This window comes from Mobula hypostoma, chromosome 2 (genome assembly GCF_963921235.1).
Source record: "Mobula hypostoma chromosome 2, sMobHyp1.1, whole genome shotgun sequence".
In the NCBI taxonomy this organism is placed as follows: Eukaryota; Metazoa; Chordata; class Chondrichthyes; order Myliobatiformes; family Myliobatidae; genus Mobula; species Mobula hypostoma.
In genome coordinates this window covers 143,861,364-143,887,878 of record NC_086098.1, presented here as the reverse complement: position 1 = coordinate 143,887,878, position 26,515 = coordinate 143,861,364, and the positions used below count along the sequence as shown (strand labels likewise).

The window sequence follows — 26,515 nt, the reverse complement described above, 5'->3', positions numbered from 1 at the left end:
ATTGAAATCCCACAGGCCAAGGACCAAGCTCTATGGAATAGAAGCTTATCCCACAGACCATTATGATTGCAGAAATGGCTTTACTTTGCAACAAGTGATTTTGAAATGTAAGGTATTTCTACAAAAACATTTGAGGGCAGCAAAAAGGAGGCTTGCTGCAAGTTCTCCAAATACAATCATGAATGATGAAAAATTTCCTTCTTTTTTAATAGGTAAAGCATAGCTCAGTCTAGTCAAGGGGGATAAAAACACATACAGATCTAAATGATAAGCAACCACTCAAATCTGGTCAAAATTCCACTATTACAAATGTAATCTGACTTTATGCATGCGAAAGATTATAACCAGGAAATGTTTTCATTGAGAAAAATGTAACATAATCATTCAAATATGCTTCAGTTTGGGGTTACAAATTAGGCAAAATAAACAATCCTTGCTTCATTATCTTTGCAATCAGATTTACGATAAGTGGAAGGAATTTCATAAACTGCACTGTTTCCAAGGGCCAATAAGAGCCTACTGGATGTCGCTGGAACCATGGCTCGAAATTCTTCAGCAAAGAGGGGGCATAGTTTACTATTTAGTGTGAACAAAACAATATTCCCTCCCTCTTCTTCTATTAGTGTCCTGTGCAACTGCATCAGTTTTGCTCTAAAACGCTACACTAGGACATGAGCCTGTGACGGGAACGAGTATGATAGAGCTGAGGATGAGCCAGCAGGTTTACAAGTAGATGATGAGAGTAACATGAATGTAAGGAAGCAGAACCCAATGACTGGGTACAAATGCAGACAGAGCAAAGAGTTATATTGTACCGCAGCAGCAAAATTCAAAAGGGTGAAGAATGCTGGGCTGAAGGTGCTGAATTTAAATGTGCGCAGCATTCGGAATAAGGAGGACAAACTCGTGGCGCAATTAGAAATTGGTCGATGTAACGTTGAGGGCATCACTGAGTTGTGACTGTAAGGCCATAGTTGGGAGCTTAACTTCAAAGGATATGCTTTGTATTGAAAGGACAGGCAGGAAGACATAGGTGGTGGTGTGGCTCTGTTGGTAAGAGATGGAATTACATCAGTAGAAAGAGGTGGACATAGGGTTGGAGAACGTCGAATCTTTGTGAGGAGAGTTAAGAAACTGCAAGGGTAGAAATAAACATTATGGGAATCATATATAGGCCTCCAAATAGTAGCCAAGATTTGGGGTTGAGATTGCAAAGGGAGCTGGAAAAGACATGTAATAAGGGTAATGTCACAATTGTAATGGGGGATTTCAATATGCAAGGGGATTGGAAAAATCAGGTTGGTGTTGGATCGCAAAAGAGGGAATTTGTTGAATGCCTACAAGATGGCTTTTTAGAGCAGCTTGTGCTTGAGCCTACTCAGGGAAAGGTGATCTTCGACTGGGTGTTGTGTGATAACCCAGATCTTATTAGGGAGCTTAAAGTAAAGGAACTCTTAGGAGGCAGTGATCATAATATGATTGAATTCATACTGCAATTTGAGAGGGAGAAGCATAAATCACATGTATTAGTATCACAATGGAATAAAGGGAATTACAGAGTTATGAGAGAAGAGCTTGCCCAGGTGGATTGGAGGAGGATACTGGCAGGGATGCCGGCACAGTAGAGGTGGCTGGAGTTTCTGGCAATAGGTCACAAGGCGCAGGATAGATATGTCCCACAGAAGAAGTTGTTCTTAAATGGCAGGGGTAGGCAACCGTGGCTGACAAGGGAAGTTAAGTTGCCTAAAAGCCAAGGAAAGGGCAAAAAGGGTAGCAAAATTGAATGGGAAGTTGGGTGACTGGGAAGATATTAAAATCTAACAAAAAGCAACTAAAAAAGCTATAAGCAGGGAAAAGATGAAATATGAGGGGAAACCAGCCAATAATATAAAGCAGGATACTAAAAGTTTTTTTCCGGTTATATAAAGAGTAAAAGGGAGAGGAGAGTTGATATTGGATCACTGGAAAATGGTGCTGGTGAGGTAGTAATTGGGGACAAAGAAATGGCAGATGAACTTAATGAGTACTTTGCATCAGTCTTCACTGTGGAAGACACTAGCAATGTACCAGAGATCTGCGAGTGTCAGGGAACAGGAGTGAGCGCTATTGCTATTATAAAGGAAACAGTGCTAAGCAAACTGAAAGGTCTTACGATGGGTAAGTCACCTGGACCACATGGACTACTTCCCAGAGTCCTGAGAGAGGATGCTGAAGATAATGGATGCATTGGTCATGATCTTTCAAGAATCACTTGACTCTGGCATGGTCCTGGAGGACTGGAAAATTGCAAATATCACTCCACTTTTTAAGAAGGGAGGATGGCAAAAGAAAAGAATTATAGGCCAGTTAGCCTAACCTCAGCGGTTGGGGAAGTGTTGAAGTCTATTATTAAGCATGAGGTTCCATTGTTCTTGGAGACTAATGATAAAATAACTCAAAGTCGGCATGGTTTTTCTACATGGAAATCCTGCCTGACAAATCTGTGAAGAGTTCTTCGAGGAGGTAAGAAGCAGGGTGGACAAAGGAAAGGCAGTGGATATTATTTACTTTGATTTTCAGAAGGCATTTGATAAGGTGCCACACATGAAGCTGCTTAACAAAATAAAATCCCATGGCATTACAGGAAAGATACTGGCTGACAGGCAAGAGACAGCAAGTGGGAATAAAATTGGAATAAAAGGGGCCTTTTCTGGTTGGCTGCCAGTGACAAATGGTGTTCCTCAGGGGTCAGTATTGGGACCGCTGCTTTTCACATCGTTTGTTAATGATTTATATAATGGAATTGATGGCTTTCTGGCAAAGTTTGCAGATGATACGATGATAGGTGGAGGAGTAGGTAGTGTTGAGGAAGCAATGCGATTACAGCAGGACTTAGGCAGATTTGAAGAATGGGCAAAAAAATGGCAGATGGAATACAGTGTTGGGAAATATGTGATAATGCATTTTGGTAAAAGGAACAATAGCACAGACTATTATCTAAATGGAGAGAAAATTCAAACATCAGAGGTGCAAAGGGACTCATGCAAGACTCCCAGAAGGTTAATTTAAAGGTCGAGTCTGTGGTAAAGAAGGCAAATGCAATGTTGGCATTTATTTCAAGGGGAATAAAATATTGCAAAGAAATAATGCTGGGCCTTTACAAGACACTAGTCAGGCAGCACTTGGTGTGTTGTCAACAGTTTTGGGCCCCATATCTCAGAAAGGATGTGTTGTCATTGGAGGGAGTCCAGAGAAGCTTCATGAAGAAGATTCCAGGAATGAAGGGGTTAACATGGGAGGAGCGTATGGCAGCTTTGGGCCTGTACTCACTGGAATGTGAGGGGATCTCATTGAAACCTTCCGAATGATGGAAGGACTAGATAAGGTGGATGTGGAGAAGATGTTTCCTACGGTGGGGGTATCCAGAACTAGAGGGCACAGCCTCAAAACTGAGGGGTGACCTTTTAGAACAGAAGTAAGGATGAATTATTTTAGCCAGAGAACAGTGAACCTGTGGAATGCTCTGCCACAGACTGCAATGGATGCCAAGTCTGTGGGTACATTTTCCTGACCGGTCAGGGCATCAAAGAATAAGGCGAGAAGGCAGGTCTATGGGGATGAGTCAGATACGGAATCAGCCATGATGGAATGGTGGAGCAGGCTTGATGGGCTGAATGGCCTAATTCTGCTCCTATATCTTACGGACCTTGAGTAGTGGCTCACCCTGTCCTATTGATTACAAATCATTCCAAGGGCCCTTTGGTTAACGGATTGATCTTAAAAGTAATGATAAAAGACATTTTCCTCCTAAGACTTGGGATTTAATCAAAGCTTCACTTTTATTAAAACAACATAAATTGTGCATTGTATTGACTCAAAAACCTTTCACCTTCATGAAGCGGGACCATGTAGTTAGCTGCAAGTGTGCCGAGGATGAAGGAGCAGTTGTTTCCAATCAGGAAAATAAGAGTGGTCTTGTAGGTTAGTGCCTTTTTTAGAAAATGGGAACAGTAGAAAGTGTTAACTTCAGACACAAGAATTTCACAGGCACACACAAGGGAGCAGACAGTTACCATTATGACCTCGAATACGTACAGACTTGTACAGAATTAGGTCAGAAGACAGAAGCAGCTCAGCTTCATTCAGTTGGGCTAAATGAAAAAGGATGAATCTGCTTTGTAATTCTGAAATCAGATTTCAAGTTACAAGTTTGTAACTGTATGACAGGATGCAACAAATGCAGTTTATTTTTTGTTTTACTCAATTTTACAATGAAAAAGTAGGTAGAACCCTTCCTCTGAAAATTTAGTGAGGAATTCAGTCATTTCAGACACCACTGTGGAACCCTTCCTCGGGATCTAAGATCTTTAAATATAATCTATGAAAGGACTTTAACATAAACTATTGTCCTTAAAGTAATTAAGGACATCCAGTGTAGATGTGGAAAGGATGTTTCCCATGATAGGAGATTTTAGGACAAGAGGGCACAGCCTCAGGATAGAGGGACGCCTTTTCAAAACAGAGAGGCGGAGAAATTTCTTATGCCAAAGGGTGGTGAATTTGTGGAATTTGTTGCCACATGCAGCTGTGGAGGCCAAGTCGCTGGGAGTATTTAAGGCAGAGCTTGATAGGTTCTTGATTGGACATGGCATCAAAGGTTACGGGGAGAAGGCTGGGAACTGGAGTTGAGGAGGAGATTTTAAAAAAAAGAGAATCAGCCATGATTGAATAACAGAGCAGACTCAATAGGCCAGATGGCCTAATTCTGCTCCTATGTCTTATGGTCTATCTGAAATCATTTTAACAGAATGCTTTTTGAAACTCTTACAAAAGCGTATTATCTGAATGTCTGGCCGCTTGGGAACTGTGGTCAGTTGTGGCTATGAGCATAAAACGTAACTGGAATTAGAATGGAATAAATATTTAGAAAGCACTCAGTATCTGATACATCAGACTGGAAGTGAGTGGGTTCCTGAGTAGGAACTGGAGCAGCTATCATTAGTAGTTATGGTCAGCTTTAAGGACAATAACTTATGTTAAAGTCCTTTCAAAGATTTTAGATACCAGAGGAAGGGTTCTAAAATTTCTGCTTCATTATAATGGGAATGGTTTGGGCCAAAATAAGCAACCCTCTTTAAGCCGATACATACTTTGGTCATTAGTTAGTTTGACTGTGTGTGAGTTCATATCTTCAAAAAAAACAGAATTTTTTTTATAACGTGCTAGAAGAGTGAAGGAAAATGCCATTTATTTGGGGCTCACGGATTGACGATGCAGTAGAACCACCATGTAGGAAATTAGATAGTCCATCGTCGGTGTCACTCGTACTGGCCATACTGTTCCTCACTCTCATCATTGAAAGCTGCGAACATAGGCTCGGTTGTCTCTCTATCTTTTTGGCAGTCTGTAATGGAAAGGATACTGTTTTTCTAGATGCAAGGTTAACAGAACAACCCAACGCTGCTTCTCAGTGCAGGGCCATGCTCTTTCCTCACTGCTACCATCAGGAAAGAGGTACATGAGGCTTAGATCCAACAGCAGAAAGCTCAGGAACAGTTATTAACCTTCAACCATCAGGCTCCTGAGCCAGTGTGCACATCTTCACTCACCACAACACTGAACTGATCGATGAGCACAACCCAAGGACTTACTTTCAAGGATCCTGCAACTCATGTTCTCAGATTGATAGATTGATTTAGACTTGTTTCTTTTTGTATTTGCATAATTTGTCAGTCTTTGTGTGCAGTTTTTCATTGATTCTATTGTACTTCTACTTTGTACAGTGAATGTCGGCAAAATTAATTAATTTTATAGCAATTGGTGACAAATTCGGACTTAGATAATAAAACTTACTTTGATTTCACTCAATGAACAGCTGGTGAACTTTTTACCCAATCGCAAACAAGAGAAAATCCCACGTCTCCACTGTCTTCCTCCTTGTTTTATTGTCTGGAAGGAGAACCTGAAGATGGGACGAAAAGATCTGCAGATGCTGGAAATCCAGGCAACACACACAAAATGCTGGAGGAACTCAGGAGGTCAGGCAGCATCTATGGAAAAGAGTACAGTTGACATCAAGTCCCATCAAAGGGTCTTGGCCCGAAACATTGACTGTACTCTTTTCCATAGATGCTACCTGGCCTGCTGAGTTCCTCCAGCATTTTGTGTGTTGGTGAACTTGTTACCACACCTTACCCACCAATTAGTAAGAGGATACTCTTACTATTATGGAATTTGATCCATGCATCTGAAATACAGGTGGATTCAGAATTGGCTTGCCTGCAGAAGGCAGAGGGTGGTGGTGGAGGGAGTACATTCGGATTGGAGGGTTGTGACTAGTGGTGTCCCACAAGGATCGGTTCTGGGACCTCTACTTTTAGTGATTTTTATTAACGACCTGGATGTGAGGGTAGAAGGGTAGGTTGGCAAGTTTGCAGACAACACAAAGATTGGTGGTGTTGTAGATAGTGTAGAGGATTGTCGAAGATTGCAGAGAGACATTGATAGGATGCAGAAGTGGGCTGAGAAGTGGCAGATGGAGTTCAACCCGGAGAAATGTGAGGTGGTACACTTTGGAAGGACAAACTCCAAGGCAGAGTACAAAGTAAATGGCAGGATACTTGGTAGTGTGGAGGAGCAGAGGGATCTAGGGGTACATGTCCACAGATCCCTGAAAGTTGCCTCACAGGTAGATAGGGTAGTTACGAAAGCTTATGGTGTGTTAGCTTTCATAAGTCGAGGGATAGAGTTTAAGAGTCGCGAGGTAATGATGCAGCTCTATAAAACTCCAGTTAGGCCACACCTGGAGTACTGGGTCCAGTTCTGGTCACCTCACTATAGGAAGGATGTGGAAGCACTGGAAAGGGTACAGAGGAGATTTACCAGGATGCTGCCTGGTTTAGAGAGTATGGATTATGATCAGAGATTAAGGGAGCTAGGGCTTTACTCTTTGGAGAGAAGGAGGATGAGAGGAGATATGATAGAGGTGTACAAGATATTAAGAGGAATAGATAGAGTGGACGGCCAGTGCCTCTTCCCCAGGGCACCACTGCTCAATACAAGAGGACATGGCTTCAAGGTAAGGGGTGGGAAGTTCAAGGGGGAAATTAGAGGAAGGTTTTTTACTCAGAGAGTGGTTGGTGCGTGGAATACACTGCCTGAGTCAGTGGTGGAGACAGATACACTAGTGAAGTTTAAGAGACTACTAGACAGGTATATGGAGGAATTTAAGGTGGGGGGTTATATGGGAGGCAGGGTTTGAGGGTCGGCACAACATTGTGGGCCAAAGGGCCTGTACTGTGCTGTACTATTCTATGTTCTATGTAAATAGGAGGGAGACAGATTTCCAACAGCCACATGACAATAAATCAGATTTTTTATTTAATACAGAGCTACAGCACAGAATAGGCCTTCCACCCCACGCGGCCCACCGATTTAACCCCAGCCTGATCACAGGACAACTTACAATGACCAATTAACCTACTTAGCCAGTGCGTCTTTGGGCTGTGGAAGGAAATCGGAGAAAACAGCTGAAAGAACCCATGTGCACAGAGGAAGCAACGTACAGACTTGTTTACAGAGGATGCCAGAATTGAACTCTGAACTCTGACACACCGAGCTGCAGTGACACCTCGCTAGACGCTACGCTACTGTGGCGTCCCATGACTTTGAACGAGAAGAGTTCAGCATACAGCTCCATTTTAATGGACAATGAGGGGACAACTATTTACCCTTCATAGTAACCTTCAAAAGAACCCACTCCACCCAGTTTCTCCTTCTTCCACCAATAACACTAGGCAGTGCAACCTTAAGACTTCTGGGGTAAAGTGCTGACCGAGTTTACAGATAGTGTCAGGGATACAAATTTCAAATGTGTTTCATTAGGAGGTGCTGCAATATGTAGCTGGATTTTATCAGGCATACTTCACAATAAGAGAATTAACCTAGAGGCTATTGCGAACTCATCAGAAAGCCCAATCTCAAAATGTTGATTGAAGTATCACTGTAAAGAACATACTAATAGAAGCAGATATAAGTCACTTTCCTGTTACACCTGCTTCACCATTCAATAAAGCCATGGCTGATCACAACCTCAACAGAACTTTCCTGCGCCAACCTCATACCTCTTGATTCCCATAAGTCACAAAAAAATCTTTTGATCTCTGTCTCCAACACATTTGCACCGATGATGAGGCATTTTGCAAAGGTTCCTTCCTTCTTTCTGAACCATGGCTCCCCCTCTACCACAGTGGACGAAGACCTTGACCATATATCGTCAACTGCCTGCACATCTGGGCTCACTCCCTCTCTCCTCTATCAGAGCAAAAACCAAATCCCCCCCCTTAACTTTACCTTCCACCCCACCAATTGGTTGCAAAACTTTCTGGTTCTGATTAAAGGTCACTAAGCTGCAAGGTAACGTTATTTCACTACGAACACTGGCTAGCCTGCTAAGTATTCCCAGCCTTGTTTTATTTCAGATCTCCAGTGTCTCATATCTCAATGTCATGCTCTGGTTGGGAAAGGGGTAGAGCAGAAGTGGACTTGGCAGCTCTGTCAACAATGTGGACAAGCAACCAACGTTCAAGTAAAAGACTCCATGAAAACACCAACGAAAAATATATCAGCTTTAGGTGGAGAAAACGGAAAAACTGAGTCCTTACAGGGCGCTGGGGATGGTGTAGTCAAGGAAGCTGTGATAATCTATGGTCTTATAAACACTAATTACTGAACAGGAAACTAATTACTAAAAGAAGGATAACATTTAAAAATTAACTTTCTAATTGAAGAATTGCTTATTCAAATGATAAATGCAAAAACATTTGGGCAGCAAGAAATAATAAACTGCATGTGATATACAACCATCTTCACTGTTGTCAGCCAAACGCATCACAACAAAATAGTAACCTGTCAGTCCCACAATCTCCATTCATTACATAGATCCAAACTTAAGGTACATATAGAACATGGAAAAACACAGCACAGTACAGGCCTTGCCAACAACGTAGTACCGACTTTGGAACCTACTCCAATAGCAATCCAACACTTCCCTCCCACGTAACCCTCCATTTTTATTTCATCCAAGTGCTTATCTAAGAGTCTCTTAATCATCCCTGATGTATCTGCATCTACCACCACCTCCGGCAGCACGTTCCACACACCCACCATTGTAAAAAAAAGCTACCTATGACAGACCCTCTATACTTCCCTCCAATCACCTTAAAGATTTGCCCACTTGTATTAGCCATTTCCATCTTGGAAAAAAAGTCGCGGGCTATCCACTGTGCAACTGGTCGCTGGGCTTCCTAACCAACAGACCTCAGATAGTCAGGATGTACAACCGCTCCTCCCTCTCCGTCATGCTCAACACAGGCACGGCCTCAGGGCTGTGCACTGAGCCTATTGCTGTACACTCTGCTCACACACGACTGCACGGCCAAGCACACAAGTAATCACATTGCCAAGTTCGCCGATGGCTCAGCAGCAGTGGGGCTCATCACCAACCACCATGAGATGGCCTACAGAGAGTTGGAAGAGCTCAAGGCCTGGTGCCGGGCAAATGACCCCGTCCTCAATGGCAACACGATAAAGAAGATGGCTACCAACTTCAGGAGAAGCTACACCATTCACACCACTCTTTACATCAGCAGGAACCGTGAGCAGTTTCAAACACCTGGGAGTGCACATCTTGCACAATCTTTCATGGTCCCAGTACACATTTTTTGGTGTGTGCGTGTGTACGCATCCATGCGTGTGCGATGTTGATGGGACGATGTCTTTTTCATGCCTTTACAAGGCGTGGAGCGAGAGAGAGACTGAGTGGCGTGCCACTCTTCACACAGACAGACATTTTGCTATATTTTTCCCTTTATTTTACGAGGTCGAGTTGCGATCTCGACACTTAACCTAGCACGGATGGAAAGCGTACTCCGGAGCAGACCTGACTGGGTTCGAACCCGGGAACCTCCGTTCCAGAGTCTGGCGCTGATGTCATTGCGCCACCAGCCGGCCTCCCTGTACACATTCTAAACAAATTAGGAAAGCTCACCAATGCCTCTACTTTCTGAAGAGGATGGAAACTGCTGGAATATGCACATCTATACTAAAGACCTGCAGATGTGTAGTAGAGAGCAAACAAACATGCTTCATCACTGCATGGTATAGCAACTACTTTGTTATGGACAGGAAGACTCTACAATGGATATCTAGAACTGCCCAATGCATCACCAGTACCAGCCTACCCATCAGAGTCATATATACAGAAACGTGCTGGATAAAGGCCAGTAACATCATGAAGGAACCCACACATCCTGTTTGTCTCACTACCATCCGGGGGAAGGCTACTTATCTTCCACTCCAGGAACCCCCAGACACAAAAACAGTTACTTTTCCCAAGCAGTGAGACTGATCAACACCTCCGCCCACAAACCCACTCCTCCACATCCCCGAACAACCACTACTTTATCATTTCCTGTCAGAGTCACCTTATGTACAGACACTCCTGTGCCCAGTATCACTTATGGACATATAATCAATCTATGGATATAAACTAGTCTCCTTTACACTTGTGTACTGAAAATGCCATTAAACAATTTTGAATCTATCCACTCTGTCTATTCCTCTTACCATCTTGAATTCAATTGACTTTATTTCTTACATCCTTCACATACATAAGGAGTAAAAGTCTTTATGTTATGTCTCTGTCTAAACGTGAAATATGCAATCATAGTAATTTATAATAAACAGAACAGTCAATGTAGCATAGAAATACACTCAAATCAGCGTGAGCTCATCAGTCTGATGGCCTGGTGGAAGAAGCTGTCCCGGAGTCCGTTGGTCCTGGCTTCTAGGCTGTGTACCATTTCCCGGATAGTAGCAGCTGGAACAGTTTGTGGTTGGGGTGACTCGGGTCCCTAATGATCCTTCGGGACCTTTTTTCACACCTGTCTTTGTAAATGTCCTGAATCATGGGAAGTTCACAATTACAGATACGCTGGGCTGTCCACACCATTCTCTGCAGAGTCCTGCGATTGAGGGAGGTACAGTTCCCATACCAAGCAGTGATGCAGCCAGTCAGGATGCTCTCAATTGTGCCCCTGTAGAAAATTCTTAGGATCTGGGGGCCCATATCAAACTTCCTCAACCGTCTGAGGTGAAAGAGGCGCTGTTGTGCCTTTTTCACCACACAGCTGGTGTGTATAGACCATGTGAGGTCCTCAGTGATGTGGATGCCAAGGAACTTAAAGCTGTTTACCCTCTCAACCCCAGATCCATTGATGTCAATAGCAGTTAGACCGTCTCCATTCTTACTGTAGTCCACAACCAACTCCTTTGTTTTAGTGACATTGAGGGAGAGGTTGTTTTCTTGACGCCGCTGTGTCAGAGAGATGACTTCTTCCCTGTAGGCCACATCGTTATTGCTTGAGATAAGGCCAATCAATCTAATGTCATCGACAAATTTAATTAGCAGATTAGAGTTGTGGGTGGCGGCACAGTCATGGGTATACAGGGAGTAAAGGAGGGGACTTAGTACACAGCCCTGAGGGGATTCTGTGTTGAGAGTCAGAAAGGTGGAGGTGAGGGAGCCCACCCTTACCACCTGCTAGTGATCTGACAGGAAGTCCAGGATCCAGCTACACAAGGCAGGGTCAAGGCTGAGGTCTCTGAGCTTCCTGTTGAGCCTGTATGGAACTATGGTGTTGAATGCTGAACTGTGGTCCAAGAAGAGCATTTTCACATAAGCATCCTTCTTCTCCAGATGTGTAAGTATGGTATGTAGAGCAGTGGCTATTGCGTCGTCTGTCGACCGGTTGTGTTGGCAGGTGAGCTGTAGGGGGTCCAGCCTGGGTGTAGCACGCTGCAGATGTAGTCCTTGACCAGCCTCTCAAAGCACTTGTTTATTATTGAGGTGAGTGCGACAGGATACCAGTCATTCAGGCATGTTACCTTGATCTTTTTAGGTACAGGGACAATGGTGGATAATCTGAAGCAGGAGGGCACTCTACACCGGGAGAGGGAGAGATTAAAAATGTCAGTAAACACAGCTGCCAGTTGTGCTGTGCACATCCTGAGTACCTGCCCTGGGATGCCTTCCGGTCCCACAGCCTTGCGACTGTACACTCGTTGGAAATATCTGCGTACCTCCGCCTCAGAGATGACCAGGTTGCAGGTTGTAGCGGTGGCTTTCCTCAGAGGCTCAGAGTCAGCGACATTGAGCTCATCTGCGACAGAGGCCGCGATGTTGGCGGCACCACTACATTTAGCTTTGAAACCTGTGAAGGTATGCAGCCCTCGCCACAAGCCACGTGTGCTATTCGTTGGGAATCTTGACTCAGTCTTGTCCCTGTACTGTTGTTTCGCAGCCTTGATAACTTTGCACAGATTGTAGCTGCATTTCTTCAGCTCCTGCTGATTGCCGGCAATGTAAGCTCTATATCGCGCATTAAGTGCTGCTCGCATGGAACTATAGATCTATGGTTTCTGGCTCAGGAAGACCCTGACTGACTAATGGGGGACCACATTGTCCATGCACTTCTGCATGAAGCACATGACTCCATCTGTGAACTTGGAGACATCCTCATCACGGAAGACATTCCACTCGACATCATCGAAGCAGTCCTGCAGCATGGAGACCGACTGGTAGGACCAACAATGGACGGTTTTAACTACGGCCACCTCTTGTTTCAGCTTCTGCCTGTACGTCATCAAAAGCTGATCGAAAACTGTCACCTCAAGTCACCTCTCATCCTCCTTCACTTCAAAGAGAGTAGTCCTATCTCACTCAACCTCTCCTATAAGTCACGATCTCTAACCCAGCCATCATCCTGGTAAATCTCCTCTGCACCCTCTCTGAAACTTCCATGTCCTTCCGATAATGAGGAACTGACCACAATACTTCAAGTGGTTCTAACTAGATTAGCTTGCAACTTTACCTTGCAGCAGTTGAACTCAATCCCCCAACAATGAAGGCCTCTCATCTACCCCATCAACTTTTGCGGCAACTTTGAGGGATCTGTAGACTCAGTGACCCCAAGAGCCTCCCTTCCCCCACACTGCTAAGAATCCTGCCATCAACACTGTACTCTGTGAAGGCCTAGTCTCTTCACAAACTGCACTGTCAACTAATTAAATGACAATGCTCCTGTTCAAATACCAGGTTTTCATCCAGGGGGTCAGTGTGGACATGGTGGAGGATTACAAATACCTGGGGATACGAATTGACAATAAACTGGACTGGTCAAAGAACACTGAGGTTGTCTACAAGAAGGGTCAGAGCCGTCTCTATTTCCTGAGGAGACTGAGGTCCTTTAACATCTACCGGACGATGCTGAGGATGTTCTACGAGTCTGTGGTGGCCAGTGCTATCATGTTTGCTGTTGTGTGCTGGGGCAGCAGGCTGAGGGTAGCAGACACCAACAGAATCAACAAATTCATTCGTAAGGCCAGTGATGTTGTGGGGATGGAACTGGACTCTCTGACGGTGGTGTCTGAAAAGAGGATGCTGTCTAAGTTGCATGCCATCTTGGTCAATGGCTCCCATCCACTACATAATGTACTGGTTGGGCACAGGAGTACATTCAGCCAGAGACTCATTCCTCCGAGATGCAGCACTGAGCGTCATAGGAAGTCATTCCTGCCTGTGGCCACCAAACTTTACAACTCCTCCCTTGGAGGGTCAGACACCCTGAGCCAATAGGCTGGTCCTGGACTTATTTCATAAGTTACTGGCATAATTTACATATTACTATTTAACTATTTATGGTTCTATTACTATTTATTATTTATGGAGCAACTGTAACGAGAACCAATTTCCCACGGGATTAATAAAGTATGACTATGACTATTTGCTGATTATTCTGCAATATCTTGATTTCATTTCAATGCCAGCCGTAACTGAAAAGAAAGACAAGATTTTTATTGAGGGACAGCGCAGAATCAGCTCTTCAAGTCATGCTGCCCAGTAACCCCCCACCCCCCCACATTAAATCCTGGCCTAACCACGGGACAATTTACAATGACCAATTAACCTACCAACTAGTTTCAGTCATCTTCAGCTGCTACACTAATAAACTGCCTCCCATTACAAGGTCAGAAAAAAGAGCTGTTTGCCTCCGTCGCAAACGAAGCAGTCCTTGGCTTCATGTATCGAAACCAGGGCAACAGGTGTGTGCCTCGAATGTGTCAGGCAACATTCATTTCTAACAAGAAACGGCCTGTCTTTGATATTTAATGGTGCTTCCATTGTCCGTTTCCCCACCAATATCCTGGCGGTCACCAACAACCAGAAAATCAAGAGGACCTGCCACATAAAAATAGGACAAGCTCAAGAACAAGACGGTATATTCTGCCCTGAGTGAGATACCTGTTGTCATTTACAGGTCAGAAGCATGATATGATGTTCTATACAGATGACTGTAGCTCCAGCTCCACTCAGGAAGGCGTCACAGTAATGTAGCGGCTAATGTGATGCCATTACAGCTCGGGGCATCTCCGTAAGGAGTTTGTACGTCCTCCCCGTGAGATGTGTGGGTTTTCTCTGGGTGCTGCAGCTTCTTCCCACAGTCCAAAGGCATACTGGGTAGTAGGTTAATTAGTCATTGTAAATTATCCTGCCATTAGGCTAGTATTTAAATCAGGGGTTGCTGGATTGCGCGGCTCAAACGGGCAGAAGCGCCGACTGCGCGCTGTACCTCCAAACAATAATAAGTAAAATAGAAGAAGTTTAATGATCCCTAAGAGGCCTCCTTGATCAGCACCTCATCCACACACGCACACACAAAATGTACTCACAGCACGTCAGCACCTCCTAAAGCTGCAAACTGGACAGCTAAGAAGGATAAGGGTCCCAATGCACTGGGAAACAACCACCTGTACCGCACTTCCTGGCTGAAAATGTATCACCGGTCCTTCATTGACACAGGGTCTGAATCCTGGGTCTTCTTACCTAAAACCTCTGTGGGAATGCCCTCATTACCTTCATGGCAGTTCAGGAAGGCCACTCATCACCGTCTTCTCAAGTAGGAGGGGGCAATTAGCACTGGCCTTGCCAACAATCTTCTTATTCTGAACACTTTTAAAACTCTCAACTTTCACCTAATATCCTTAACCTTTCTTAAGGCCTATTTGCTCTCTGAATCCATTAAAGAGCCACCTCACTGTTGACAAGATTTCGCTCATGTAAACATTCTGCACCAGTGAAATTCTTGCTGCACCCAGCATTTTGTCCCCAAATATTCACCAGGCTAGAAAATAAGACAACAAATACTGCAACTCAACAGGAACTAAATACTGCGGCTAATTAATAATGATGTACCATTCATCAGCAAATTGAGATTTTGCAATCAATGATTCATTTTCTTTGAAGGATTATTACTCTGTAAAATGTCCAATCAGCCTGGCTAATTAATATTCATATTTTTAAAGTAGTGTTGCAACAACTTTCTCCCCGTTAGAAAATGATCACAACGCCTGTGTGTCTATTCCTTTAGGTTGTAGGACATACTCTGATCAGGACAGCAAGTAAAACTTTTATGACTAGATCTGTCTGCACAGAAATTCAGCAACAGCATTGTATCCTGGCGTTGTAAATTGCCACTGGCATTTAATGTGGCAGGTTTGGAAACATTCAATTTGGAAATAATTTGTTTTTCTACAGGCACGCTCCAGGTTTCAGCATCATTCCGTTCGGATGCCCAAAAGTCTGCAAGTCGGGAATGCGGCCATGAACCAAGTTGCCAGATGGCAGAATGTGCCTTCAGCCCTACAAACCCATTCCACTGCTCTCTCAAATGCTTACTCACAGGTACAGGCAACACAGAAGCCAGCTATAGAATCTCATGTACATCCACATGAAATGCATTACAGATCCTCATGGTGTTAAATCCATTGCAAACCAGGTATAATGAAGCACCCACCCACTGTGGCAATGGTTCACAAAGCTGATAGAACTTAAGCTCGCAAACACGAGGAAATCTGCAGATGCTGGAAATTCAAGCAACACACATAAAAAATGCTGGTGAACGCAGCAGGCCAGGCAGCATCTATAGGAAGAGGTACAGTCGACGTTTCGGGCCGAGACCCTTCGTCAGGACTAACTGAAAGAAGAGATAGTAAGAGATTTGAAAGTGGGAGGGGGAGTGGGAGATCTAGAATGATAGGAGAGTCTTCAGTTAGTCCTGACGAAGGGTCTTGGCCCGAAACGTTGACTGTACCTCTTCCTATAGATGCTGCCTGGCCTGCTGCGTTCACCAGCGTTTTTTATGGAATTTAAGCTGTACTTTGATGGAGAAACATTTTGAATATTACTATAACCCATGTTATTATAAAATAATTATTATTAGAAAAACAAAACTCAGTGTTGGTTCTTTTATCCATAGCTATCCTAACTCATGGCTGCATGGTAAACATTGAGTGAGATCTGAAACTTGCCTAACGCATTAGAAACTGTTATCACTTCATACTTAAAACTTGCGCATGATTACCAGACAAGATTCCTCAAAGCAGGGGTCCCCAACCTTTTTTGCACCGCGGACTGGTTTAATATTGATAATATTCTTGTGGACCAGCTGACCAGGGGGGTTTGTTCAAGTAGGGTTAAACTCACCTCAACATGTCTTTTACAGTTAGGGTTGCCAACTTTCTCACTCCCAAATAAAGGACAAAAGTAGCAGTCAAATACGGGACACTTGTGAAAGACTACCATGACCATGAAGCCTTGCGCTATGTGCCCATGCGCGTACATGCCGATTTTCTTCCCCACAAATCGGTTTTGGCTTAATCTTCCTGACTACACTGTACATACGTTATTTCTATTTTATATAGGCCGTGTATTTATCATATCATTCCTGCTTTTACTATATGTTAGTGTTATTTTAGGTTTTATGTGTTATTTGGTATGATTTGGTAGGTTATTTTTTGGGTCTGAGAACGCTCAAAAATTTTTCCCATATAAGTTACTGGTAATTGCTTCTTCACTTTACGCCATTTCCGCACGAAAGGTTTCATAGGAACGCTCTACCTTAGCGGGGGAAATACGGGACAAGGGTGGTCCCGTATGGGACAAACCAATTTAGCCCAATATACGGGATGTCTGGGCAAATACGGGACAGTTGGTAACCCTATGTTCAAGTTCAACAGTGCGTGACAGAGAATGAGGAAAGGTGCAGCTGACTCATATCGTTTCCTCACGGCCCGGTAGCACATGCTTAGTAGCCCGGTGGTTGGGGACCGCTGCCTCAAAGGATGTGACACACAACGGAACCTTATTACTTCATAAACTGAAATTAATAAACCTGTTATAAAGATGTTCCTTGTCAGAGAAGCCTGAGGTTTAGGAATGTTTTAGAATTCAAAGTATGGCCAAAAACTAATAACATTAGAGAACAATAAAGAGAATGTTAAATATGAAACCAAACTATTGAAGGACATAGAGTCACAGAGCACTAAATTGCAGAAACAGGCCATTCAGTCCATCTAATATGTGCCAAACTTTTATTCCCCTAGTCCTATCAACCTGCATCAGGACTATAACTCTCAATACCCCTCCCATTCATGTACTTACCTGAAATGCTCTTAAAATTTTGTCCGATTCAAATTCTGTTGAAACCAAACCCCTATCCATCATTTTCACTGGCATCATCCAGAGTGAAGTTCCGTCTCTTGTTCCCCTTAAACATTTCATTTTTCACCCTTAACGCAAGGTATCGACTTCCAGTCTCATCTAATCTTAGTGGAAAAAGCCTGTTTGTATTTACCCTCTTTATACCCCTCATAATTTTGTATACCTCTGTCAAATCTCCCCTCCCCAGGGAGTAAAGTCCTAACCTGTTCAACCTTTCCCTATAACCCCAGTACTCAAGTCCTGGCAACATTCTTGTAAATTTTCTCTGCACTCTTTCAATCTTATTGACATCTTTCCTGTTGGTGGATGACAAAAACGCCACTAAATACTCCAAGTTAGGCCTCACCAACATCCCAACTCCTGTACTCAATACTTTTGGTTACAAAGGCCAATTATACAACCGTCATTTTTAAGGAATTACGGATCCGTATTCCCTGATCACTCTTTTCTACTACACTGATCAGTGCCCTACTGTTCACTGTGAAAGTTCTACCTTGGTTGGTCCTCTCAAAGTGAAACACCTCACACTGGTCTGCATTAATTCTATCTGCCATTTCTCAGACCATTTTTCCAGCTGGTTCAAAGCCCACTGCAAACTTTGACAGTCTTCCTTGCTGTCCACTACACCTCCCCCTGCCAATCGTGGTGTCATCTGCAAATCTGCTGAATCCAGTTGACCGCATTATTATCCAGATCACTGATGTAGATGATGAACTGCAGTGGACCCATCACCAATCCCTGCGGCACTGAACTTAGTCACAGGCTTCCAGTCAGAGAGGCAACATCGAATGCAGAATGTGGTATTCTGTCAGCGATTGGCTGAAGCCGGATCATTGAGTATTTAAGATGTGACTGAATGGACGCTTAAATTGTCTAAGAGATCGAAGGCTGTAAAATGGGATTAATATAGAAAGTACCCACTGGTTAGCATGGACAGGTTGGGCTGAATGGCCTTATTTCCATGTTCTGTGATTCTATGCCTCTGTAGAAACAGAAATAACACTGAAACCTGGATTAATGAAGAGATTAAAAAGTAATTTAATAAAGTTACATAATTCATACCTTATTATCATATAATAAGCTTTAAAATGACAAAATGTGCATCATCGTTGGTGATCAATTGGCATATATTGTGATGTATTAAATATTCTGAAAAATATTTCAGAATATTTAATGTTCAATTTCAGAATAATGTTAATTTCAGAATATTTACTGTTCAATGCCTTCAGTTTCACGGCTACTTTACAGAACATTCAAGCACACACGACCAATACCTACTTTGTCACTTATTGTTGGATCATTCAGGGAATACAGCTTGTTTGTGATATCTTTGCCTATTAGGTACTTAAATACTTCCTGCAGAAAGGATTCGGTCTCCAGGAAGAAAGTCAGCCTCTCTCTGGACCAGCAAAGGAATTTGCAGTTATCTTCAGCCACGATAGTTACCTGTAGAGAAAGGACATCGACGGGAAACATCATTATGGCCCTGTATTGTCTCACATTATTCTGCTAAACATACATTAGTTTAGTCCCAGTGGTCAGTAAGGATTGAATCCACCAACTACGATGCATTGCTAATAATAATTTAAAGCTCAAGCATTTGATGCTAATCCATTAGGAAGCCCCAGGACATAACTGTTTAGAGACGGGATAACCATGAAACCTGATACAGTACTGTGAATGCTGGACTGCGGAGAGTCTGCACACTATTTACCCATTCTCTGCATGTAACTTCCAATACTGACCATGAACTATGGGATGTGAATATCGAGATCAGATTCACTCACACAGGAATTAAAGTGAAGCTTCAAGTCACCAAAGCCTCCTCCCCTCTGTGCCCAATATTAATTTCACAACAGTGGTGCCCTGGGATCATGTTGTTTGACCCTCTGAATCAGGGGTTCCCAACCTTTTTTATGCCATGGACCCCTACTATTAACCGAGGGGTCCATGAACCCTAGGTTGGGAAGCCCTGAATGAAACATACGAAGACATCGCAGAAGGTTTGCAATTCATTATTTGGGGATGCATGCAACATTTTCACTGGCCTTCAAAAGCAGAGTTGTAATTTTGTGGTAACATACTGATACTAAACCACATGGCCAATTCACCTTATTTTGTAACCATAAGGCAATGGATTAAGCATATGGATTACTTGTGTCACCTCAAGAACATGAGGAAAACAACAAAAGTTAACCCTTCAAATTGGTTGCATGTTGCACTGCATAAAAGAGCAATTGAGTCATAAGGAGGGACAAAGAGGCAGCATTATAAACCTGCACCTTTTAAATCGGGAGGCAATGTTGTTAATCCCTGGAAAGTGTGACAATAAAGTACAGTGAAACTGATTGAAAGACAAATTTGTATTTGATTTACACAGTAGGGCACTGCAGAGTGCACCAGAACAGAGGGATCTGCGAATACAGACCCATAGCTCCATGAAAGTGGAGTCACAGGTTGATATGGTCATAAAGAGAGCTTTTGGCACACTGGCCTTTGTAAATCAAAGTATTGAGTACAGGAGCCGGGATGTTATGTGGAAACTTGTAAAAGACGTTGGTGAGACCTAATTTGGGATACTGTGGTGCGGTTCTGGTCACCAACCTACAGGAAAGATAACAATAAGATTGAAAGAGTGCAGAGAACATTTACAAGGACGCTGCCAGGACTTGAGGACCTGAGTTACAGTGAAAGAGTGAATAGGCAAATGCAAGTAGGGTTGTTCCACTGAGGGTGGATGAGACTCAGACATGCACTAAGGGTGAAAGGTGAAATGTTTAAGGGGGAACATTTTCACTCAAAGGGCAGTGAGAATGTGGAACAAGCTGTCAGTGGGTTTGATCTCAACATTTAAAAAATATTTGGATGAGTTGAGCCTCAGGTCACTGCAGCACAGAAAGAGACCCTTTGCCCATCTAGTCCATTCCAAACTCTTAATTTGCCTAGTCCCACCCAAACCATAGCCGTCCATACCCCTCCCATCCATGTACCATTCCAAATTTCAAAACCATATCTGCCACTTCCGCTAGCAAACCATTCCGCACTCTTGAAACTCTGGGAAGAAATTCACCCTCATGTTCCCCACAAGGCAAAACCTAACATCGTGAATGGCTATGATGCTTCACTCCCAGATGTGTGCCACGGTTCCTGAAGAGGCAATGCATTGCATAGAGGGAGAAAGAGTTGAAAAGAATATGTGGTTATATATTCAATCCATTTATTCCAGATTTGATAAAAATTTTTCTTTTTGAATTCTCAGGGAGTAAGTCAACTTTTCCATTTTAAATATTTCCAAGATAATTTTGTGCCAATCTTCTAATGTAGGTGGTATTGGATTTAGCCACTTTCTAGTGATTGATTTCTTACTTGCCGCTAAGAGGGCCTGCAGCAACTTTATATCTTCCTTCTGTTCAAGAAACAATACATGCCCCAAATAGAGCGTCTCAAAGTTCAGAGGTATCTGGGACCTAAGTACCTTAACTAATGTTCTATGAATACCTTCCCAATATAGACTTACTTTAGGGCAATCCCAGAAAATATGAAAATGATTTACCTCCTTGGAGCCGCACCTTCTCCAACACATCACATTTGTATCTTTATATTTTTCCTGATATGGGGTCTTGAAGTATCTTATAATGTTTTTCCAACAATGTTCTCTCCAAGTCAAAGAATTAGTCGAGGACCATTGAAAGCTGCAGATTTTCCCCCAAGCCTCCTCTGAAAGTACCAACCCCGCTTCTTTCTCCCACTTCTCTTTAATATACAGTGTATTTACATTTTTAGCATGGGAGAGTGCATTATATAATCGAGAAACTGATTTACTAGGTATTGAACTGCAAGCCGAATTCAGAATCTTGAAAAATTCTAATTCTACTGTTGATAGGATTGACTATATAACCCCAATGCAAGCAGACTTTAGATGACTCTCCTAATGATTTATACTGCTCTTCTCAACACAGTAATATTGCTAACGTAAGCACCCCTAGACTAAATGTCTTTTTTTTTTTGGTTTTTTTTGGAAAATAGAGAATTAACACAAGTAAAGGGAAAGATTTGGGAAAGGAATAACGAAATGAAAAAATTAAGTAAGTAAGTACGTAGGGATTGGATAATTGTGTTTGCGGGCAGGAGCAAACATGAACAAATTAGGATATAAGCACCTACAATGGTTGTTACATAGGCTTATATACAACATTTTGGACCAGTGGAAATGGTCCAGAAGAGTTATATGGAAACTATTATTACCATTTTTCTTAACAACTAATACCATTACTTAGCCTAATAGATCAGAATTACCACAGTACATCATTATCTATTTAAGTGTCTAATTTCCTTTTATATCATCTCAATGTGTACTTAAAAATGTATAAATAATTATAGTTTTATACATATTAAAAAATGGAAAAGGTTATATGTGTGAAAAAAGTACATGATATTAGTGAATTCCTTATCCAAATAAAAATAAAATTTAAAAAAAAAGAAAAGAATATGTGGAAAGTTAAAATCACCTACTATGCACACATGCAGAGCTCGTGAATTTCATTAACTTTGCCTTCAATTTCCACCCTGCCCTTAAATTCACTTGGTCCGTAACTGACAACTTCCTCCCCTTTCTCAGTCCCTGCCTTGAACTCTGGAAACAAGTGTCTACCAACATCTTTTATAAACCTACTGATTCTCACGACTATCTTGACTCTACTTCTTTCCACCTTGTCTTCTATAAAAATGCTATCCCATTTTACCAGTTCCTTCATCTCTGCAGCTTCAGTTCCCAGTGTAAGGCTTTCCTTCCCAGGGCATCACAGATGTCCTCCTTCTTCAAAGAATATGGCTTCCCTTCCTCCACCACTGATGCCGAACTCATCTGCATCTCCTCCATTTCCCAACATCTGCATTCAGCCCATTTTCCCACCAGCTTAACAAGGATAAAGTTCCTTTTGTCCTTATCCACCCCCCCATGAGCCGCTGGACCCAACACATCATCCTCCACAACTTGCGCCATATCCAGTGGGATCCTACCACCAAATACACCTTTACCTGACCCCCCCCCCCAACTCTCCGCTGTGATTCCCTTGTCCATTCATCCCTCCCCACTTATCTCCCTCCTGGCACTCATCCCTGCCAACGGCCACAGTGTGACACCTGCCCACTCACCTCCTCCCTTGTGGCCCCAAACAGTCTTTCCAGGTGAGGCAACACTTCACCTGTCAATCTGTTAGGGTTGTCTACTGTATCTGATGCTCCCAGTGTGGCCTCTTGTACATTGGTAAGACATGTTCCACCTAGTTAGCCTCCAACCTGATGGCATAAATATCAATTTTTCCATCTGGTCATTTTCCCCTGCCCTTTCCTTCTTCTATTCCTACACTCTGGCCTTTAATTTGTCTCCTCACCTGCCTACCAGCTCCCCCTGGTGCCCCTCCTTCTTCCCTTTCTCCTGTGGTCCACTCTCCTCTCCTACCAAATTCCTTCCCCTCCAGCCCTTTATCTTTCCCACCCACCTGGCTTCACCCATCACCTTCTAGTTATCCTCCTTCCCCTCCCCTCACCTTTTTATTTTGACATCTTCCCCCTGCCTTTCCAGTCCTGATGAAGGGTCTCAGCCCCAAACGTCGACTGCTCATTCATTTCCAAGGATGCTGCCTGACTTGCTGAGTTCCTCCAGCACTTTGTGTGTGTTGCTATGACAAATTTATGTTTCTTGCAACAATCTGCAATCTCTGTACAAGTTTGCTACTCTAAATCCTGCCGGCTGTAATATAATCCCATTAACACCACCATCCCTTTCTTATTCTGCAATTCCACCCACATAGCCTTAGTAGACAAACTCTTCAGTCTGTCCTGACTGAGCACGGCTGTGACAATTTTCCCTGACTAGTAACACCACCCCTCCTGCTCTATCATGGAACCCCTCTATCATGGAGCCCTGCAACCAAGTCTCACTAATAGCTACAATATCATAATTCCAGGTGTGATCCACGCCCCAAGCTCATCTGCCTTTCCTACAGTACTCCTTGCATTGAAATACGCACAACACAGAATATTAGTCTCACCACGCTCAGCCTTTCAATTCCTGACCGTATGTAGGCTTAACAACATCTTTCCCCACAACCACTCCACTATCTTCTCTGGTACTCTGGTTCCAATCCCCCCGCAACTCTAGTCCACTGCCCCACCCCGTGCAGCACTAACAAACCTTCCCACAACAATAACAGTCCCCCTCTGGTTCAAGTGCAAACTGTCCCATCTGTACAGGTTCCACCTTCCCAAGAAGAGAGCCCAATGAACCTAACATCTGACACCCTCTTCCCCTCACTGCAACATCTCCTCAGCCACGTATTAGACTGTATGATCTTCCTAGCACGTGACATGGGTAGCAACCCTGGACGGAGTACATAGATGGGAGGCATATAGAGGGCTAAGATCCAGAGGCGTATTGATGGGACTAGGCAGAATAATTATTCAGCATGGTCTAGATGGGCCAAACGGTCTGTTTCTTTGCTGCAACGCTCTATGACTCTATGTCATGCCAGACGCTATCTATATTAAACAGCAGTTTGAAAATCTTTCCATTCTGGCTGGAAGAGTGGATTCAAAAATGACTCAAAACAGCTCAGCCGGGCTGTCAGGACTGAGCTGGAGATTATGGCTCTGTGCAGGAAGGAGAACAGACTGCATCTGCACAGACACTGCTTCGCAAGGGAGTTGGTCTACAGAAGTTTGAGAAAACACACCTGCTCTTTTGTGTAAGAATTAGGTGCATAGGAAAAGGGAGTTATTAAAATACAAATTTTAAGAAGGAATTTCTGGATGTGGTGGTTGTTTTACTGTTTTCTGGATGTGTTTGGTGTAGTCATAGTCATAGTCATAGCCATACTTTATTGATCTCGAGGGAAATTGGTTTTCGTTACAGTTGCACCATAAATAATTAAATAGTAATAAACCATAAATAATTAAATAGTAATATGTAAATTATGCCAGGAAATAAGTCCAGGACCAGCCTATTGGCTCAGGGTGTCTGACCCTCCAGGGGAGGAGTTGTAAAGTTTGATGGCCACAGGCAGGAATGACTTCCTATGACGCTCAGTGCTGCATCTCGGTGGAATGAGTCTCTGGCTGAATGTACTCCTATGCCCAACCAGTACATTATGTAGTGGATGGGAGACATTGACCAAGATGGCATGCAACTTGGACAGCATCCTCTTTTCAGACACCACCGTCAGAGAGTCCAGTTCCATCCCCAAAACATCACTGGCCTTATGAATGAGTTTGTTGATTCTGTTGGTGTCTGTTACTGTTTTCTGGATGCGGTTGTTGTTTATTGTATGTGGCTGACAATGAATATTTCCATACATTCTAACAATCTAGAGCTTAATCCCAGGAAACTAACAAAGAGTGCCTAAGAAGCATAATTCAAGAAAATCCTGGAAAACTCCGTAGGATAAGCAAAAAGAGATGGGAAAATTCTGATCTTCTTTACCGCAATCTTTTTCTTGGCTCCACAGATACAGTTCGACATTTTGTGTGTTAACAGTGTTTTCTGCTTTTGTTTCACACACATCCGTATCAAAGAAATATTTCCACATGCAGCACACAACCTGCTGAAGGAACTCAGCAGGTCAAGCAGCATCTGTGAGTGGGGAAGGAATTGTTAATGTTTCTGGTCAAAACCCAACATCAGGAACCAAAACTCCAACATTTCCTTCCATCGTGCTCCCTCCCCCTCACAGAAGCTGCTCAACCCGTTAAATTCCTCATGAAGATTGTTCATTGCTCCAAATTCCAGCATCTGCAGTCTCGTGTCTCCATATATTTCCAGACCATGCAAGCACAATCCCTTGAGATCATACAACAAAGTGTTTTACAATCTTAAGCACTTCGATATCTCCAGCCATCAGCAACGACTTCTTCACTCTCAGTCACTCCAAGTACGTTAACCATGCCGACCCTGAAATGGTGAAAACTTCCGCTTTACCTGGAATTTTTCTCCTTTGTTCAATTGAGTTGATCGGAATTCCGGTGAGTCGATGAAAGCAGTGGGGTAAATATTGTGCAGGAAGTGACCACGATAAGAAACTTTCATCCTGTCAAGTTAAAGAGTTGCTTTAAGTACGTCTTATCAACTGGGGAAGAGCAATCATATAACAGTTCAGATGAAATAATCTCAGTTCTGAAATGTTAGTTCCAGGGTCATAGTCAGAGGGTGCTACAGTGCAGACACGGGCTCTTCGCCCATCTAGTCTGTGTCAAACTATTCTGCCTAATCTGGTCAACCTGCACTTGGACCATAGACCTTCATACCCTTCCCGTCCATGCACTTACCCAAACTTCTCTTAAATGTTGAAGTTGAACATGCATTCACCACTTCCACTGACAGATCCTCCCACACTCAGCACACTCTGAGTGAAGAAGACCCCCCCTCACATTCCTCTTAAACATTTCACCTTTCACCCTTAATTCATGACCTCTAGTTCTCGTCTCACCCAATCTCAGTAGAAAAAGCCTGCATTTATCCTATTTATACCTCATAATCTATCAATTTACATATCAGGAAATTTAAATTGTTCAAATGGTCCTCTGGCCTATTTGTCGCACTTAATGAACTACTGTAAGAATTAAAAACTGGAAACACTCAGCAGAACAAGCACCATTTGTTGGAAGAGAAGTATAGTTAATACTCCAGGTCATGGCTCTTCATCAGAATGGTAAAACTGGGATTTTACCATCTCTGTTGGTGGCATCACCATCACCAAGTCCACCGTCACTAACATCCAGAGGTAATGATACCACAAAAAGTTAACTGGAGCAGCCTCACCAAAGCAGCAGTCACAAGAACAGGTTGGAGACTGGGTAACCTCTGTTGACTGATACCTCAGAGCTTTTGCACAATGTGTTAAAGCACATCAGGAGCTTGAC

At 43.2% G+C, this 26,515-nt stretch overlaps 1 protein-coding gene across 3 annotated transcripts in view; it reads right to left on the bottom strand.

Annotated features, from left to right (window-relative positions):
* bves (blood vessel epicardial substance) overlaps nucleotides 1–26,515 on the bottom strand; it is a 76,797-nt gene that overhangs the window by 5,083 nt on the left and 45,199 nt on the right. For 2 of the 3 annotated variants that reach the window (XM_063040831.1, XM_063040828.1), the window contains 3 exons: nucleotides 25,575–25,683; nucleotides 18,878–19,045; nucleotides 5,242–5,383 (listed from right to left, as the gene is read on the bottom strand). In XM_063040831.1, coding sequence (XP_062896901.1) covers nucleotides 5,242–5,383; nucleotides 18,878–19,045; nucleotides 25,575–25,683 — 419 coding nt within the window. Of the gene's footprint in view, nucleotides 1–3,868; nucleotides 3,969–5,241; nucleotides 5,384–18,877; nucleotides 19,046–25,574; nucleotides 25,684–26,515 lie in introns of all 3 variants that reach the window. The other variant, XM_063040830.1, reaches the window with a different exon arrangement.